Source organism: Trachurus japonicus, chromosome 20 (genome assembly GCF_045865225.1).
Source record: "Trachurus japonicus isolate A0001 chromosome 20, Traja_1.0".
Taxonomy (NCBI): domain Eukaryota; kingdom Metazoa; phylum Chordata; class Actinopteri; order Carangiformes; family Carangidae; genus Trachurus; species Trachurus japonicus.
The window spans coordinates 18,647,634-18,668,507 of NC_140926.1; the positions used below are offsets into that span (position 1 = coordinate 18,647,634).

A 20,874-nucleotide genomic window follows, 5' to 3' on the forward strand; every position below is an offset into this window, starting at 1 on the left:
GCAAAATTGAAAATGTGCAATTGAAACCATTACCCTGAAGCTTGGTTTGTAAAACATTTGACCAAGCCCTGTCTTTATTTATGGAGTGTCCTATTATAATTATATATCGATTCAAGTGAAAAAGCACATTCAACATTCAACAAAAGCACCTAGAAGAACATGTAATGATGATATTCCCTCAGGTACAGTAGCGTAGCGACACTGCTGATTGAAGACACAGCAAAGCTCAGTGTGGGGAGCTGTTCAAACCAATATGTTTAGATTTTCCACCTAAAGAAAGTGATGAGTCTAATTAAGGAGTGAAACCTGTCTCTCTAACACCTGTGAGAGGTGCTTTGCCGCGGTGAGAAGCTCTGAAGCTGTCAGAATTCTCATTTTATTTGGCAATTAAGAAAAAAAAAAAATCAAAAAACACATGTTTGGGGAAAAAAAAGACATGCAGGTGCATTGTGGGTGGTTTTCTTGCAGCCATTACTCACTGAGCAGAATGATGACACAAAGCAGGATGGCCACCAGGGCTCCCGTGCTGAGTCCCGCCCTCGCCGTCAGCGCCTCGGCGTTGCACAGCTTCATGTTGCCCTCGCGGTCGCAGGTGCACACCCTGATGGTCAGCGTGTTGGTGCTGCTCTGCTTGGGCAGGTCGTTGTCGGAGATGACCACGGGCACGTGGTAGACGCTCTTCTGCAGGCTGTTGTAGCTGTTCCTGCGCGTGAGGATCCAGGCCGTGTTGTCTGAAAACAGTCGGATATCTGGTTACCGGCGGCGGAGGGCGATCGATAAACCTGAATAAATATTTCAATGAACTCCGACTAGAAATTTCATTTGGTCTGTGAATGTGCTTTTAGTGCTGTGTGGGATGAAGAACTCCAGAATATCAATAAATCACAACATGCAGTGTACAACGGTGGACGTGGTTAAACGCAACAGCGAATCCGGATCCACTGTAAGAGCCTTGTGGGAGCATAATATGGAAGGTGGAAGTTAATCTGATGAGCTGGAAACGTGAGTGGAGAGTTTATTACCTTTGTTATCACGGACGGAGAAGTTAGCCTTCCCAGCAGCCTCTTGTGCGAGGCTGAAGAAGAAGCTTTGTCCTCCGATGGGATCGTCGGGATCTGTGGCGCTCACGGTTTGTATCCTCTGAGATAAGAAAACAAGACAGGTACGTAATACATAAACCTTCTGCAGGAGCCACACTGAGGGAAGAACAAGAGTGGGAATTCTATCACTTCATACTAAATCATTACATGTGTGAATAAAATCCAATGAGGCTGCTTATGGTTGAAACCAGTGAATCAAATACCAGACAAGTCGAGGTGATGCAACGATTGATGAAAAACTGTGAATCAATCAATCGTGGCACATTTACACAGTTGATAAATTCATGTTGTCTCACAATAACTGACCCATGTAATTATCAAACACGATTGATTACTTTAGCATTTACTGTAACTCTAATATGTTAATCCAGGTTAAAGCGAAGACAGATGTTTTAGCGAGCTAACGGCCTCATTGATTGTGCTAACAAATATGTATTGAGGCTGTGAACAAAGACACAAAACATCTGTTTATAAAGATCAGTGTGTTCCATCTTCTTTCCATTTATCCAACTGTATTCATCTGATGGTTGCAGAGTATTAATAAAAAGTATAATCAGATAACTGAAGATATATTATTGTAGGCCTAGTTATAATCCAATTATATGTTATTTTGAAATGATGGATAATGATTTTTTTTATGTTTCTGAATTGAAGCCTAATTTACTGCTAAACTGCTGTAACAATGTCTGAATGATCTTCCAGCAGCACAGCCGAGGTCCAGCATCTACAAGATAACGCTGTCGATTGTGAATAGACTTTTTTCCTCTTTTCTTTTCTTTGAATACTCCGGAATTCAATCTTGACAAATCAGCCGAGCCTCGGGGGTCACCGCACTTCCTGCGAGCGCCAATAAACTCTAAGACAGCGTCACACTGAAGTGTGAACACAAAGTGTGTGCGGCAGAATTTACAAACGACACCGAAGCTGACGGCTCTGTGTCACGGGTTCATGTCTCGTCTTGTCGCCGCATTTTGGGGTTTTTCAGCCACAGCAGGAGAACAACTGAAGGAGACAGTGATGTTGCGTTCGAGTGTTGTACGGTAAATAGTCTCTAATCCGGCAGCTTCCTTTTGAACCTCTTGACATCTCTTTGACAGCGGATGTGCTCTTGGCTGCTTTAATCTTAGGCGTACGTGGACTTGTGCAAACTGTATTTCTCCACCTGAGGTTTGAGCTTATGCAAAACAAGCCCCCAGATGTATTAGGCATTTACTACTGTAGCTTTAAACACGTGACAGATGTACAAATTCTCTCAGAGGATTGCTAATTACATGCTGAGCTGCAGGAAACAAAAAAAAAAAAAAGAAAAAGAACATGAAACCATGACTACCACTTTGTGTTATCATACCAACCTGATTAGCCTTTGCATTCTCGCACACAAACGTCTCGTAATTGGTGGCAAATGTTGGAGCGTTGTCGTTGACGTCCAGCACTCTGATGTATACAGGCACGCGGCTGATCTGTTGCGGGTTGTCTAGGCGACACAAAGGTAGACACACTGAGGTTAGACCAATAATTATTTCCTCACCTGGCAGAATTGTAGCGTACATTGTGTGCTGTGTCTGAAAGTAAATAAATGAAATGTGACATGAAGAAAGAAAATGTTGAAATCACTATATATAGATTAGTACAGCAAATAAATCAGCCCAAAAGAGAAACTGTATAGGTTTTAATTGGTTTCAACACAAAGTCATAATTCATTTTTTTGAATGGCACATCTTGATTACTAATGAAGCAGCGTGAGCAAATAAGAGACAGGTAATAAGATGTGTAGGTACTACCACAGCAAATCAACAACATTTTTTATTTATTTCTAACTCATTAATTTTGCTTAATTTTGTTTTTTCCAGTCACTTGTTTCCTGCTAATGTTTAACAGTAACAGCCAAAAGACATAAAAAAGTGAGAATCTGTGCCCTGGATAGAGTTTAAGGTGTCAACTCACTGTAGGAAGTGTTGATTGGAGCTTTACACTGAACATGACATTTATGATAAATTGGGTAACTCAGACTAGCCAAGTGGTGACGGTGGTCTGACCACGGTTCTACAGATGGAATTAGTCCTTTAAATATAGAAACGGGGAAGTTGTCAAACAAAAAAGTTTGAAAAAAGTGACGAAGGCTCTCAGCCGAAATGCGTCAAAGCGTCTTTTTTTGTTACTGTGTTTGGCCCTTAATACAATAAAGGCATTTTATATTTTTTATTCAAGATGAGTGCCTTGGTATTTTCTCTTTTTTTCTAACAAAAAAAAAAGTTTGTTGGAGTTATAAAAATATGGTTTCAAAAGAGGGGAAATTTGGATTCAATGCAAGTTTCTAATACAAGCTTCTTAGGTTTAAAGAGGTCTGGTTCTTTCTTGGGTTAAAAATAAATAAGAAGCCGCTGACGCTTTTCGAGAGTGTGAATGTTCTGAAGGAACAAACATCAGCTCCCAGCCAAAACTGGCTGAACTGGAAGTGTCTTGCCTTTAGTGCTCCACAAGCCACCACACTTTTTCACATGGCCACACAACATTCAGAGGTTAGCATCTTTTCCAAAAAATCCAATTAAGGCTGGCAGAGTACTCGGAGGTGGGTGAGCGGAATCGTCTGCCTCCCGTCCTGCTGCACTTACTGAACTCTGTGGCGAAGACGGAGATGTTGTGCCAGGCGTTCTCTTCTCTGTCCAGCTCCCTGAGGATGAACACTGACCCGTTGCCTGCATGGATGTTGAACACTCTGTCCATGTCCATGTGCCGATCAATAGAGTACCTGCACACAAGAACACACACAGACTCACTAAACTTGTGCACCGAGGCTTGGTGGTGGGAAGTGTGCTGTGTTCCCGGGGTGAAGTCGCATTTACAGACTTCCTCAGGTGTGAACCTGAGAGGAAACGCTCACATTTACTTGGTTAAGTTGGCGCCGTGTGGGTTTCAGCAGGCAGGATACTCAACACAACTCAACATGGACGCACTCTGCCATTATTTCCTCTCTTTGTTACTCATACTACTCCAGAATGCGTTAAGAAAAGGCTATACTTTATTATCAATCCGGCGCTGTATTCAGGCGGCGGTTTGCCCTCACAATGAAGACCGGCTTTGAGGAAAAGAATAAAATTGGTTTTGCACCTGCAGCTGAGCCGAACCACAGGAGTTCATGAAGAGTGTGTAAACATTTAGACTATTGTGTTGAGGGTTCAGTTACACAAATCACAGAGAAACACATTTTCTCACTTACCTTTTAAGCTAATAGTGTCAGGTTGATTTCTTACAAGTGCAATAAAGGTTTAAAACATGAAAAAAATGTTGTCATATGAAAAACGTATTATCCTTTAAGGCAGTAGCCTAGGTTTTCTATCGATGACCCAGACTTATCAGGACATTGTTTCTTTTCAGTTTTTTTTTTTTTACATCTCCACCGCGTTCAAAGATTCAATCCTGATCCAGTGTGAAGTGTGGCGTCCTGCCCACACCTGGAACCCAAACCGATGCCTGGACCTGGACGCTGCTGTCTCTCCTTCACACACTCTCTCAGCTGCTTTGGCTCATTGATTTTTTAAACACAGCCCATTGTCTCCCACTGAATTTCACATGGAATTGAAATGCTCTGCGCCAGAGCTGAGCCAGCGATGCAACCGAGTTAGATCAGTGTCTGATCAAAATGGATTATGCTGCCTTTTCCATTTCTGCTTAGGCGTATTCGTCACATGCAAAATACTGCAGCCGACTGTGACGACCTTTCAAGATATAAAGGTTTGAACAACCTTTCCGCATTAGAATGAGTGACAAGAATGAATAAGAAGGGCAACGCAAAGCTGAAACTCTCTGCAAGTGGTTTGGGTGAACTGTCCCTTTTATGGTATATACGGTCTTCTTTTCTGACACCAACGGTCTTTTCATGTGGTGATGACAGATTTATGTAAGCGGTAGAGTCACACTCACACAGGAGCCAACAGGTTATCCAGTCGTGTTGTTTTTCTCTCCTTCCCAGACTCCTGTGATACATCAGTGTGATTAATGGAGTAGCAGGCATCAGGAGGGTCCACGTAAGAGGAAGGAGACCCCCAAGGGGCGACTATGAACCAGGGCTCTCAATGCACCAATGGCTACTGTCCTCTCTCTGCAGATCCACCCTCCCCCTCCACCCCCGCCTCCGCCCCTCCCTGCTCCTTCTCCAGCATCAACCATTTTAGTGTCTTTATCTAAACACTCCCTCCTCGTCTGCTGCGCCCGCCCGTCCCCTCTCCCCCCCCCCGCTCCCCACCACCTAGCCCGCACCGACAGTAACTCTAACCTCGTTAAATCTCCGTCGGCCGTGGGCTTTACTAATTGCTTTTCTAATATTCCCAATAATTCAGCTGGCTGGGCTCTAACCCTTTCCCCTGATTAATGACTGAGAGATAACAGCGCGCCTCGTCCTGACCGGGCATCCAAAGTGCTGCTCTCAGCAGGCAGGCAGCTGGCTGGATGGGAGGCCAGGCAGAAGGACACGGAGGGTTACAGAAATGTTAGTGATCAGCGTGTTGGGACATATTTCCTCTTTCCTCTTTACAGAGGCTACATGACCGCCTGGCTCTCTACAGTATTTTCAGAAGACACGCTCAGAGAACAGGACTCTGTGGGACTTCAGTGTTTATTTCAGGATGCGCACATGAAGAGGTATTTAGATAGTTTGACCTGGGCTAAACTTGGAGGAAAGTTCTTTTCAAGCTCAGATATAATGTACAGTACACGCAGGTTTCCATGTATTTTTTTTTTATGATAAATCCTGTTCAGGTTCTATATTAATACTGTCAAAGTATCAAAATTTAACACACACAGCCTGTGTTTAGAAACTGAGCCTTAAAGGAGACATATTCTGCCCCTTTTCCACAAATTAAAATAGTTTCCAGGTGTCTTAAAGACATGCCTGTGTCATGCTTTGGGCAAAATACCCCAAGGATCAAACATCCCATCACTCTTTTCATCTGTTGGCTCATAAAACCACAAGGATTTTAACCTCAGGAGCCTGCAAATTACAGAAATCACATTTTAGGGGCAAGTCAAACAAAAGAGCCTTCAAAAAGTGATAATTCCATAATTTCCCCTGTAACTTTGTGATGTCACAACAAAGCAGATATTGCTCTCAGGCCCCAGACTCCGCCCACCTGGCCATGCTAGATTTGGTTTCTCTGACTCTTTTCCTGAAATCTGCTACATTTCAATGAAATCACTCAGAAATCAGAAAACAGTCTCTGATCCTCTCTTCTGATTGGTTCACTGACCTTTTTTTTTTTTTTTCCCAGCGCTGTACAAGCCTGATGGAGGAGATGCCGAACTACACAAACTAAAAATATATCTTCTTGTGGATCACCTCACCTCAAATGAAACATTTGTAAAATATGTCACCTGACGGCAAAGGTGCCGGTGTTAATTCAATATTATTACAATCACATGAGCTCTGCTTAACCAGTTTTTGCAGGTGTTCATTATTTCAGTCCCAAGAAGGTCCTTACTACACACAATACACAATATAGTCCATTGAAAAGCATGGAACATTGATAACCAAAAAACTCAGTGTACAAAACAATCCTCAAAATTCCGTGTGGTACGTTCCCTTGAACTTTTGATCTATCAGCGGCTGAACTTCATCATTTGCTATTTATCATTCAAATTCCAGTTTTTATTTCAAGGTCTTCTGACATGGTCCGCTGCTGAACCTCTGATTGAAAGCATCTGAATATTTACAGCAGGGATCCAGAGGTTAAGCTCTTTCCACCAGGGTTAAATAAACCTCAAATTTAGCCCAATTCTCTCCTGTTATTAGAACCAAGCTTATTGGGCACTTGTGTATGAACATAGTCTTTGTACGTGGTTGCATTTTCAAACTGGAGGATGAATGATATTCCCAATGAATATTCGGTCTATAAAAATGCTCTTTTTCATGCCAAACTATTAAAAGGTTTTTAGTGTTTATTTCCTGGGTTCGCCCCTTGGTAAGCTGCAGACTGGAAACAGCATTTAGAGTATCACAGCATTAAAAGGCTCCATTGAAAAAAGGACTAATAAAATTCTAATAAAAGAGTTGGCAGCTTTTTTAAGACAGCGTGACCCATCATGCCTACAGCGGGAGGAACTGTGGGATCGGCTTGTGACTTGAAAAGAAATAACATGTGTTAATGTGTGAAAGGAGAACAAAAGCTTTTCATCCAACAATTTCAAATTTCACCACCTCGAAAAAAAAACCAGGGGTTGACTTCCATCACAGCCACGCTGACTAACTAATCAGCTGTAAAACAGCTCACGATGGCCCTGATGCATCAGCTAAACCTTGATCTTGAAGGGTGTGCACGTTCAGAGGAATTTACATGTACGTGTGTGTGTGTGTGTGTGTGTGTGTGTGTGTGTGTGTGTGTGTGCACCCAGGCCTTAAAAGTGTGCACGTGTGTGGTGGCCGGCCATGCGTGCTAATAAAGATAACCGTCTCCGTGACTTCCTCATGCCAGGCAGCCCTCAGGCTTCCCGGCGCTCTTCCTCCTCCGCCGTGCGGCTCTAAATGCCACGGGGTAGCTACCTCCTTGATGATGGGCGATAAAAGAGAATGATATCATATTTGACACCTGCAATAAAGTGGTGGAACTTCAACCTTGAGAGCCAGCTCCCTTAGTGCATCATAAAAATGAAAAAAGTCTTTGAGACGGGGTCGACGGCACAGCCTCACACCTCGCTGCCATGGCTCCCATTTAACAGAGTCCTTGCATAATTTTGTATCCCCATGAACTGAGTTGTGTAAGTGAACTTTTGTCACATTTCAGTATTTAGTAGCATTTTTTTTTATGTCTAACAGAATGATGTCTCTCTCTTCCAAGGCCTCATAATGCACCATAATGCATATGGTCCATTTACTACCTCCAGAGCTTTTAACCATATTTCACCTTAAAGTTTAGGTTTAAATAATTCACTTGGCCTACTAGGAGCTCCTGAATCAAATGAATATGGAACGTATTAAGTTCCACAAGCGCTGTACATCAAGATTACAACTCTTTTGTTAAAACTCAAAGAGCACTGACTTGGTTTTTTGGTAGCTCTTAGTCATTTCCTTCAGAGATAGCCTACCAAAAGCTACGAAAACAGCTCAAAAACTTCAATCACCACACTTTTCTTTTGCATAATTTTAAACATTTTAGATGGTTTGTGGTGTTACGTCATGTTTTTGGTGAAGCTATTAGGGTAAAGTCAAAAAGACAAGCATTCTGTACCTGACGAGACTTTTCTTGTCGTCGGGATCGGCGGCGCTGACGGAGCCGATGATCGTGTTCCTGGCCGCGTCCTCCCTGACCTTCATATCGTAGCTGGCTTGCTGGAACACCGGCGGCTCGTCCACGTCCTCCACGATGATCCTGATGGTGGCCTCGTCCCTGAACGGGCCCATGGAGAAGAAGCGGGGGTTGATGTGGACGTTCTCCACCTGAACGCGGAGGCTGTACTGACGCTTCCTCTCGTAGTCCATGGGCTACCAAAAACAGAAAGAGAAGAGCTGTTTAACACTGTAACTTTACTGTTTTCTTCTGCCATGTTTCCCTTCTTTACTTTAATCACAGCCTTTGTCCTTTAATATTTACTTTTAAACATCCATTTGTATGCGGCGGCACGATCAGCTGTTGATTTTCAGGAAAACTAATCTCCGCTCGTGGCATCCTGCCACATTAAACTTGAGGTCAGATTGGGATTTTATTCATTAAATTGACAATCTTTTTTTTTTTTCTTTTTCCAGAGCATCTCCTAATGAGCGCCAGTGACGGGGCTCAGTGTCGTGTTCAAGGTGGACACACATGAGCAGCTGCACACATCAGACCTGTGCTCCTCTGGCCATGGTAAGGCTGCTCTCTAACTGCCAGCACAACCTGAATAATGTGACTGATGTGGCATTTCAGTGGAGTTTAACAAGATCACAGTCGGGTTCATTTACAAAATACAAGGAAAACAAAGAAAAAAACTGTCATTCTAAGGTTAGAAATCTGTTGAGACATAAACTAGCATAAACTTTATGATTCAGGTGCAGTTTGAGAGAGTATATACATGTTTTAGTTTCATTTTCTTTTCCCAGACAAACACTTGCCACATTTTCAATCAATTTCTTTGATGTTTGTGTTTTTCAGCTGATTTCCTGATCCCTTCCACACTCTATGAAACAATAAATCAAAGTCGTCTCTCCGTGTTCGCTGGGTGACATCTGTTCATTTTGGTGTGTTTTTTTTTCTTTTTGCTAAATGAAGAGATCAGTATGGCAGATTAGTCTTGCACGCAGACACAATTTTGCAGTGTTTCATTACCTCTGCTGAGCCTGTTGTGTTTCCATCCATGTGTGCGTTAACAGGATTGCGCAAAAAGCACTGAGCCAATTTGCGCCATGCGGTCTCAGTGGACAGCGATGGACTCATTAAATGTTGTGCCAGATTAAGATCTACTTAAGTATAAAAAGTTGTATTTTCTTTTTCCCATTGAGTGTGCTGCTTGTTGTTTGGCATTGACCTTGGGGGGCGCTGCTCTCTGACTTTCACTATGAGGGAAACATATGAATTGTTCGGTTTTTAATTTGGTAACTTGTGTCAAGGTTTTCCACATTTCTAAATAAATAAAGATGTTTAGAAAATGATTATCGGAGTACGAAAACACAAGATCTCAGGAGGTGCTGCGGTGAAGGACACATCCACTATTTCTCTGTTAATATTTAGATAATATATTTAGTGATAAAGCCTTCAGTGAACTCCCTTGCAGACATGGGTATTGAGCAACACAATTTTAAAGTTTGGAAATCGCAACCTCCTTAAAAGCTTAATAAGGCTTTATTTTGTGTTTGCTGCTTTAGACAGTAAGTGGTTCGGTTCTATTTATACTGGACCTTTGTTGTTGGCATACAGGATTTCATTTCATCCATTTGTTTGCTTAAAGGAGAGCAGCTTTGTTGCTTTTAATGTATGACTGTGCATCCACTGTACACTACTCTTACATCCTGTAATTTATGGGCAGTGCAAGATGATTAGTAGCCTGATTCCTGCACGGCTGCTAAAGTTTTCTGTCGTCGTGCATTTTAGCGGTTATGTTTTTTGTTTTTTCTCTTTTATGTTCCTTTCCTGAACTTTTTTTTCTTCTTCTTCTTCTTTTTTTTTTTTTTTTTTTGAAGTTGTATCCACTGAAGGTATCCGCCTATTGATGGAAATAATTGGGGAGCGGTGCATTATAATGACTGTTCGCCCCGTGCTGAGCAGGAGCAGCCGGATCAGAGCTGAGTCTCCTCGCGGGCTGACTGCTGTACATATGAAAGGATGCCGCGTCCGTGATCGCTGGAAACAGCCCATGAAAGCTTGAAGAATCCAGATGGAACAAACCGTTTTCTGAAGCCATGAATAATAACATAATGTGACTCATTGATTTCTGCTGTTACCTGTTAAGGGAAAGAGATGGCATGTGTGTGTGTGTGTGTGTGTGTGTGTGTGTGCACGTCAACCGGGGGAATATGTTGCTTTGAAGGACCTATGCATGTGGAGATGGGACACACTCCCACTTGACAAGCCCATTTAATTAGTAGGTTCAGAATTAGGGCATGCTCGTTCCCCACACACGCACACACACACACACACACACACACACACACACACACACACACTTCGCCCATACAGCACATCCACTACAGCACCTCCGCGGCTACAAACGGCAATTATGTCATCTTCCACTTAATGATGGCATGATGGAAGCGATCGATCGGAGGCTGCAGAGAGGGCGCTTGATAAGGCAACTGCCAGATTCTGTTGAATACATCAGAAACACACCACGGCACAGCGCTGAATGCTGCGATCCATACTGAGCATCAATATTTCTGCTTTGGTCTCAGCTGAGAGGAAGAATGAATCTCGCTCAAAACACATGTAGTGGAAGTGTGGGCAATGTGTAAGCTGAAATCTAATAACCCTACTGTCTATCTTCTGGCTGTGTGAGCATATGGAAATAAAAAAAGTTTTCTTTGTCAGAGTGAGCAGCGCAAGTAGATTTGTTCTGAGGGAGCATAATGAAGTGGATGGTCCTTGAACAGCAATAGAAAGCAAAGCTGTAACTGAAACTATGAGAATATTATTCCCTGCATTTATATATCAGTGTAGTAGAAAACTCTGTGTTTCATTGATAGAGCCTGAATATACTGTAATGATAACATCTATATGGAAACTACACTGTCCTCAAAAGTCATATCTAAAATCAAACCCTGTAGATGAGTGACTACAGCTAATGGTCAAAGTTGTTTGACAGCAGCCATTCACATCCTGTAATCTGTAGTAACTATTTAGGAAAGTAATTGCGGTTTTAATATACAGAAGCAGTTTTTTTTTTGTCGAAACCACACAAAGTTGCAAATGGCTGCATATGTTTGATATAATGTGAATAAAGCCTGGTTTTCTCTCTAATATTGCTCTTATTGGACAGATTTCCAGGTAACACGACTCGCAGACATTCTGTCACAATTTCAGTTGGAATGATTTCATGGCATTTGCATTTCATTGTCAAAGAAAAACAATTTTAAATGACAATCTGTTTTTTGTTGCATTAAAGGTCCAGTGTGTAAAATGGGGGTAAAACCGTTACATCTAGCGTTCAGATTCTAGATTGCAGCGCTCACTCCCTCGCTCGTGATGGTGGCCTCCGAGGACAAAAAAACTTGTTTACCACGACTGGGATGACTTGGAGTATTTCAGGAGGTTTAAGATCTAAACCATTTTAAGGTCTGCGGTTTCCTACTCCTATTTATTTCCTTCCACCTTCTTTGTTGGTGTAATTATGAACGTGAAACTCTTGAAACATGCTCTCTGGCTGGCTGGCTGGATTCGGGCTGCCGTACAACCATGGCGGCGCAAGATGGCGACACTCTCTGAAGCAAGACCCTTGCTATATGTAGAGAATAATACGCTACGAAAACCAAACAAATTTTATTTAATAGTGATTATAGCACTAATATATACAAATTAATATATTATATACTAATATAAGCGTCTTTGAGCACTTGGAAAAGCGTGTTACAAATAAAATGTATTATTATTATTATTAATATATTCATGGGTAGTATATTCAGATTTTGCCAATAAACCTTGACAATTATTACACACTGGACGTTAAATAAACATATGACAGGATAATGTGTTTACAGACCAAGACATCTCTATAACCAACACTTATGGTACTAACATTATGTGCCAACATTATACACATTATGGTGCTTACATCATGTGCTAGCATAATGATTTTATGTGCTAACATTATATCTTATCACCATAATATATAGGCTTACATTATGTGCAAGCATCATGCTCTTATGTGTTAACATTATCTTGTGTGTTAACATTATGCTCCTACAATTTGAAAATTGCACTAAATTTGAAAATTTCAAATTCCATCAGTATTTTATTTATTAATTTAGTTTAAATTTCAAATTGTGCGCTAAGCAGGTTACTGGAAATTCATGTAGTGTTAGTGTTGGAGTCCACCAGACTGTTCTCTCATGGACTCACAGGAAACAATGAATGACTGTGAACCAGAGTGAGTGTCTGACTCTCTTCCTGTCAGCACTGCACCGAAACACTGAGTGGCTTTTATTGTGAAAATGGAATACAGTGTTAGTGTGTCAACAAAACAAGATGGTGGCCATCTTCTGAACCATTATTTTTTCTTCTTCTTTATTTGACACAGTAAAAATGTGGATTTTGAAAAATAGAAGACACAGCCACGCCCATCGGTCCCCAGTGGGAGCTGCTCCTTTACCTCACCTCCTCTCATCTGGGCCCCTCCCACACACTATAAAAACAACAGAGAGTCCCTGACCTTCCTCAGCACGATGACGCCCTCCTGCGTGCTCCTGTTGGTGACGATATCGAACATCCCGGGGCCGTCGCTCCCGGTGATCCTGTAGTCCATCTCCTCGTTCTCGCCGATGTCTGCGTCCATGGCGCGGATCAGTCCCACCACGCCCCCGAGCTCCACGGACTCGGGCACTCTGAACTCGTACAGGGCTGCGGAGGAAGAATTTGAATCTTTTTTGTGATTTAGGCGGTTGCACCAAAAGAAGAAATTGGTCAATCGATGTGAAAAGCTGGAGAAAGAAAAGGCACAAGGGCTGAAATCGAGTGTGCGAGCACGGCCATGACAACCAAAATTATGTCCTTGACACTTCTTTTCATGTCCTGTTCCATTTTCCCCACACAAAGACGCAGTTCATGTAACAGGCGCATCAATGGCGCCATTACAGATTTTATGAAAATCTCAAGGCTAATCTAGAAGCACTAACGGCCTAAAGTGCAGCTCAACATAATAAGACAGAAAACAAGGACGCGGCGGCCAAAAAGACAAACACCATCGCCCCTGACACCCAGCAAACGTCACAGCCTGAACATGTTTTATGACCCCGTTAGTGAATAAAGAAAGACTGTGAGCGGGTGAGTCACAGAGCAAGAATACAAGAGAGCAGGTCAGGAGGAGAAGTGAGTCAGAGCCAATCAGAGAGCGGCGATGGAAGAGGCAGCCGGGGAGGGAAGAGTGTGTGAAAGGAAGAAGCCGAGTGGGAGATTTAGTGCTGCAACATTTGTAGATCAGCTGTGGAGCAGACATTTCATATGCGGTAAAACATATTTCATTTCCCAAACAGACATTTGGCCTTTCAACAGAAGTTGCTACAAGCGATATTGACTCAGTGCTCGGAAGTTTAGGATGTGACATAAATTCTGGGCCAATTTGCTCGACGTAAATTAATTGCTTCTTCTTCTTCTTCTTCTCCTTCTTTTTCTTTTTTTTTCTGGTTTTTATTTTGCGAGATGATTTCCTGGTTTGAGGCCGGATGAATTGATGGCTGCCTGTCGGCCGCGGCGGCGCCCCGGCTGCATCTCGTATGCTTAAATAAATAGCTGGACTGCAGGAGGGAGCGGGCGTGATATACACACTGCCTGCGGAGACAAACAGCACTGACACACTAATAAAACATGCTGACAGTGTTTTGGCAACGCCTGAGTCGGCAGGTCGCCGTGACGCTGACACTTGCCTCCACACACAAACACACACGCAACACACACACACACTGGAAGTGACACAACGCGAGAAGGCTTCCCTAGGCTAACAGGTATTTAGCATTGGGTGGAAAAGAAGAGGCATCACTCCGGCAGACAACAATGATATCGCTTCCTGACACTCTACCTCCTCTGGGTGTCCCATTACAATATTTCTTTCTCTTTCTCCCTCTTTCAACCCCCCCCCCCCCTCCACCCACCCTCCCACCTAGCCCCTCCATCACTGGCTGTCTCTCTGTCGTCTGCCTCACTCTTCCTCTTTCTTCCGCTATCTTCCACCTCCTGTCATCTCCTCCATCCCTGTCGTATCCATCTCCCTCCCCCTCCCCACTCCCCTCTCAACGTTCATTTATTGGCGGTGAAGCTGAGATGACAGTGCCTGTCTCCCTCCCCGAGCCCCCCCACCCCCCACCCCCCACCCACCAACACCAACAACATGGAGGGGGACAGTTCTTGCGGTCGCGTGTTTGCCTTGAGTTGGCGGCTGTGCGCACGCGTCGCCAACTGTACACTCTGCGCTTTTGCTGTTACTAAAGGGAGGGGTTGTGTGTGTGTGTGTGTGTGTGTGTGTGGGGTGGGGGGATGGGGGGGGGTGCGACGACACCAGTAATCTGTCAATCTGATCTGGCTGCCGATGCTGTTTGTTGCCACGTGCGCGGGAGGAAGTCAGACGGGCGGGAGGGGAAAATGTGTGAGACTGAGAGAGAATAAGGAAGGAAGGATTGATGATTGATGAGTGAGAGTGGAACAAAAAAAAAAAGGGAAAAAAAAGTGTGGGGGAGGGGGGTTGTTGGGTGGGTGCAGCAAGGGCAGTTGGAGCACTAAATTGAGAACATTGGTTTTATGGAGTAAAAGGCAGCAGAAGAAAGACTTAATAGTGTCAGATAGACAAAAGAGAGGGGAGGAGCAGGGGAGATAAAACCCACTGAATGTACTCTCTTCATTTAATAGGGATTACAGGGATGATCTGATGCACTTTGCAGGACCCTTCGCTCTGTCATATGGCTCTATATTTAATTATTCACTGCCTTTAAGAGGCCCGCCTTAGTGGCGCAAAAAAACCCAGATCTCCCTGCCATAATCCAAATTCATTCTGAAACTGACACCAGATGGGGGCTGCCTGCCTGGCACCGGCTCACAACCGACGCGTGGTTTTCTCGTGGCCCGGGGATTGGTCACTCCATGTGTGTGTTTAGTCGTGTGTTTGTGTGTGTGTGTGTGTGTGTGTGTGAGCTGGTTCCAGGAGGTTTGACTCACTCTTGGTGAAGCGTGGCGGGTTGTCGTTCACGTCGGAGAGGGTGATGCTGACCGTGGTGGTTCCTGAGAGGCCGCCCATCTGTCCGGCCATGTCTTTAGCCTGGATCACAACCTGGTAGTTTTCCTTGACTTCTCTGTCCATGCCAGGCAGGGCTGTTTTGATCAGGCCTGAGGAAAAAAGAAAATATAAACAGAGAGTGTTCAGTGTAAAAAAAAAAAAACATCCATCGTATCAAGTCAAGTCTATTTTCATAAAGCAGTGGTAAAGCAGCGTCTATGGCTCCAATGGATCCATTAGTGTTTGCTTTGTCGAGTGGTGAGAATCTGGGAAACACAAACAAACAGTATAACACAAAAAAAAATCTTGGAGGAAATCCACCGCACAGAACTCAAACTGTAATCAAACCACTTATTTCCAGTATTCACACAGACTCCGGTTGAACAATCAGCGGCTCGTTTGTCCATTTTTCTCTTCACTTTTCTGTAACTAGAATCATTTTTCTGAGGAGCGCTCGACACCGGAGGACCCCGCGACCTCGTCGACACCCCGCCTGCGGTCACCTGTGTCATTTTCGGAGCGGCAAACATGAACTCTGGGATTGTGTGGGAACATTAAATCGGAGTGAGCATCACTTAAAACCTGCTGCTTTTCAACAATCAAGGTATTTTTCTATTCAAATCCATGAAAAAGACACAAACCGGTGACCTTCAGTTGTGCAGCACATTTGTTATCTCGCCATTACTCAAACATATGTAGATAATATTAGATACAGCCTCTCTGCATCGCATTTGATCACATTAGAATAATGTTTCTTGTTAGCGTATAACCTGATTATTTGTTTAACCACAGGGTGCAAACATGAGCAAAATGCCCACATATAGAGAGTAGATGAAGATGAATGCTACATTAACATGAACAATAAACCAATAAACAGTGCATGTGACAGCATTAACATTAACCCACTAAACAGTGTGGAGCTGAAACAATTAGTCCATTCATCAGCTGACACATAAACATGACAGAGTTTGACCATAATTCAATTATTTAAGTAATGTTTGATTTGATATGCCTTATTATCTCTAATTAAAGCATCTCCAGTGTGAATATGTAGCTGCTTTTCTATTTTTAGATAACTACTGTATATGATATGAAACTGAATGTGTTTTGGTCTTAGTTGGACAAAAAAAAAGACGTTTATATGGACATTTGTTCCTGTTTTTTTAAGCTTTTTTTAACATCAAAATCTGGCTTAATTCCTGCAAACAATCATGAGAGGATTCATGTATAATTAAGCCACACAGTGTGTGTACAGTAGACTATGAAAATAAACAACGCAGCTATTGCTCTTTAGCTCGGTGGTAGGTCGCTTTTAAACCATGCCAGACTGACAGGGCAGTGTGCAACATTCATAAAAAACCAACCCTCTGTGTGACATAGAGCAGTGAATTGTTGCAGGTGGAGTGCATATATCTAAAAAAATATATATTTATATACTGTATGTATCCCTTTGCTCATCTAAAAGATTTTACATCAGCTGTATTGAATTAATGATGTTTCATTTTTGAGATTTATGCATCTACAGGCCAGATAATTAAACCACTAAGAACATTTTATTACTGAAAGGTCAGTGCTCTTGCTCAGTATGCGCGGCAGCGTGGAGCTCAGTGGCCACCCAGGAGCACATTTTGGTGTCTGTGTTCTCATGATTTATCTGGTAAGTGGACCAAAGGGCTGGTCTGACCAAAAACCACAGCGCCTTCCTTTAATTTTCTAAGTGTAGCGTTTGGCCCCTCCAAATGTATTCCACATCATTTATCTCCTCTTTGGAATTAAGACTCCGTTAATGTTCAGCCTTTCAAGTGTCGTTGCAGTTGCTTACTTCTCGGCTCTGACGCGTTAGATCTCTAGTTTGGAGTCAGGACAGAGACCGAGTGAAGCGGTAATTGGCAGCATATTCAAAAGGTGTGCTCCATCTCCCATCAGAGCCGGTCTTAAATCCTGTCTGCTATTACACGTTTGAAATTGAAGCTTCATAAAAAGAGAAGCAGGTGGAGAGAGAGAGTGAGCGAGGAGGGGGGTGAGAGGGGGCGGGCAGAAATAGAGTGGGAGAATAAAAGGTGAAAAAAAAAAATCACCCTAAATAAACCGCTTTGACAAACTTCCACCTCTTCCAGGGTGATAGATGATTCAGTGCACATCAAACAACAAGGAGGCTGACGTAGCACATCGCTCAGGCCCAGATCACACCGGCCTGCACTCTGTAACTTATTCTTATTCTTATTCTTTTTCCTTCTATACGGCAAAAAAGGAAGAGCAGCCATAATGCAGCTCAACCCCCTTCCTGTCTCTCTATCTTTCTCTTTCTTTACAAGATGTGCAATTTATCTCACATAGTTAACGGGACAGCGATCACTGAGGCATCGTGGCGGGACAGGAAGCCAAACGTATAGCAGCATCGCGCTCGCTCTTGTATCTCCGTCTACCTTTGTTATTGCTTAATGACTACAATACACACACGCGCGCTGAGGAGTAGGAGGAGAGGGGAAACAAATCCTGCTTATAATGTGATGTCCAGGCATGTCTTTGTGTAAGAGGGGATGTCAGCTTACATACCACATGTGGGATAAACCATATTACTGTTAATCCCTCCGCTAATCTCCAAATGGCTTTTTTTTGTGTCGTTTCCCTTTTGTTTAAGCAAAAAAAAAAAAAAAAAAAAGACACGAGCGGGATGTGTTCCAAAGCGCACATTAATGATTAAAACTAGCAAGCGGCTAGAATTTGGGGTTGGTAATTTGCCACTCTCTCTCTCTACTACAGTATATCCCAACCTTCCTCGTCCATCAGGGGGAGGCTGATGTGATGTGTTTTCTCCTTTGTTCTGGTTAAAGGAAAACTTCCTGCATTCCAGGAGTTATTTTGTGATAAATTGTTTTAATTTACCTTCCCGATAAAGCTCAGCTTGCCTTCTCTATTTCTGCTCCAGTTAGTGATTTGTTATGGTTTCCTCCCTCCCAGATCGGCCACCTCCAGACAAAGGGTGTAAAAACTTGTTACATTCAAGCTGCAGGTTACATATGTAGGTGGAGAGCAGCGCTGGCAGTGGCATAGTTAGAGCAGGAGGATGAGAGCGGTTCCACCGGAGGAGGACTGGGGAGTTGTGCACATTTGTCAGGAAACAGCCAGTCTTTGTGACTGCAGTGCATGCTGGTCTTTTCTTCTTGCTGCTGCTGTTGTTGTTGTTGTTGTTGTTTCTTCACGACACGGGCAATCACCTCCAGAACATGTCAGATTGTTCTAGCTCTAAGGCCTTGTCCACACCGAGACAGAGCTTTTCGAAAACGTTCTTTTTCTTGTGCATTCTTAAACAGTTTTTTTGTAAATGCACAACACCACTGAAAATTATTCTAAGCTTTGTAGTCCATATGCCAGGCCTGTATGTGGTGGTGCTGTAAGTCTGTCACACACATACACAAAAAAACAGATACAAACTCCAAAAATTATAGGTCGATGAAACACTAAATGTTGACCAGGAGTTGTGACAGCCCAGATATGACGATTTAATGGATTAGTTTTACTACCGTATTGACCTGAATATAAGACGGTACTTTTTCCGTCGAAAAAAGTCTGAAAAAAACGGGTCATCTTATATTCTGGGTCTAGATATTTATATGCAAATCAGCCGGTAGCACCAAACAACGTCTGCCCAAGCAAGTCAGAGCTTTTCTTTCTCTCACACTCACATACACCAGCGACCTGGAGAGATGCAGCCGCATCTGAGAGGACGATTGTGCATGTGTGTGTTGCCCCTTCTCCACTACAGTTCGGATCTACTCGACTTGATTTAGGTGCTTTTCCATCACAGCTGACTCCTTCACAGTTCCTCCTTAGAGAGGGTGGGGTCGTCATATCACAGCAGTTAAGGCTGCGCCGTCTCACTCTCTTTTTTCTCTCCTCTCGTCAGCTCCAAACTCACTTTTCTGCACCGCGATTACAGAGCACAGTGTGGTTTTCAACACAGCTGTCATGTAACTTATGTGTCAGAATAACAACAGTCTCAGTACAGACCAGTGGTCGCTGCAATCTACCAGGTGTTATTTCACTGATACTGAAAACTGAAAACTTTTGATTAGGTCAACATTTTACAAAATCAACATTTGATTTTATCTTATATTGGGGTCAATATGGTATTTCTTTTGAACAGACAATATGTTCAGAGATGTTCTTCTACCTTTACATGTTCCTGCAGTCTTCCTCACAAGCGTCAGCTGAGGGCGTGTGATGTGTTGTTTATCAGCTGATGTGGCCAGCCTGGCGGACTTGACAGACCTGGCAGGCTGGCCGCCGTCCACTGGTCTCTGTTGATGGTGTCTTTTGCCTACTTTCATATTTCCATTGTCTCTTTGGTCCAACATTTATGTTTGACTCTGACCCACTGACTTTTGTTCTGTCCCAGTCCATGATTTGTTTCTTTCTCTTGCAATGATCCGATATGGCTGATTTTAATGCCTGCCTTTTCTTTTTGCTGATGAATGACACATCACAGTCGTCAGCTGTCACTTTAGAGGAAGACTACAGGTTGACAGTCGAAACATGTAAAGGTAAAATAACATTTCCTGACTTGTTTGTCGTCTGTTTAAAAGAAACAGTAAAACTGGTGATGAAAAGACGAAAATGAAGTGACTTACAGACAGTGATTTACAGTCCACCATTGTTGTTAGGTGACGTCTGCGCGGTGTGGCTCAGGTTACAGGTTAGAGAGGTGAGGCAATGACATCATTGTTTCGCGTTTTGGTTGTCTACATGAAAACCCTTGGGTGGTGTTTTGAGATGTATTCCCTCTGGGACCTCTTTGAAAAAGGCTACCAAAAAGCCAAAACAATAAAAAACTTTTTTTGTGGATACCCCTGAACCTGTCTCTGTGTGGACGGGCCCAAAGTAAAACTGAGTTTAGGGCTCAATTAAACAGAAAAATGACATCATGTTTGAAGGAGGAAAAACAACACTCCACAAATACCACCAGAGATATCTGTGTATTGACTGTGTGTGTAATAGTATCCCCCCCCCCACACACACACACACCCGGGTGGGTTTCACATTAATGTCTCCACTGACCGGTGTCTGGGTCCACGGAGAAGTAGGGCTGGCCCTCCAGGATGCTGTACACCACCCTGGCGCTGTTCCCGTATGTGGCGTCGTCTGCGTCCGTGGCTGTCACCTGAATTACCGAGGTGCCTGTGGGAGGGGGGAAGAGGGAGGGAGGGAGAGATTCATGACAATGATTTAGATCAACTCCTCAATACTGCTGGAAAAAAAAAATTGCCTGCTGGATAATTGGTTAAGCTGATGCACCTTCTGATGAGGTGTCGGATCCTCTTCTAATCACGCTCATGCAGAATGTGACTGATCATTTCTGTCCCTTTACATTACCCAAACCAATCCTTATTCCTGGGGCACT

General features: G+C 43.2%; 1 protein-coding gene across 2 annotated transcripts in view; it reads right to left on the reverse strand.

Moving 5' to 3' along the window:
- Positions 1–20,874, reverse strand: part of LOC146966810 (cadherin-6-like) — a 59,956-nt gene that overhangs the window by 3,998 nt on the left and 35,084 nt on the right. For both annotated transcript variants that reach the window (XM_085763431.1, XM_085763432.1), the window contains exons 4-11: positions 20,532–20,651; positions 15,416–15,583; positions 12,924–13,111; positions 8,318–8,571; positions 3,713–3,849; positions 2,453–2,574; positions 1,023–1,140; positions 480–731 (exon numbers count right to left, since the gene is read on the reverse strand). In XM_085763431.1, the coding sequence (XP_085619557.1) occupies positions 480–731; positions 1,023–1,140; positions 2,453–2,574; positions 3,713–3,849; positions 8,318–8,571; positions 12,924–13,111; positions 15,416–15,583; positions 20,532–20,651 (1,359 nt within the window). The remainder of the gene's footprint in view (positions 1–479; positions 732–1,022; positions 1,141–2,452; positions 2,575–3,712; positions 3,850–8,317; positions 8,572–12,923; positions 13,112–15,415; positions 15,584–20,531; positions 20,652–20,874) is intronic.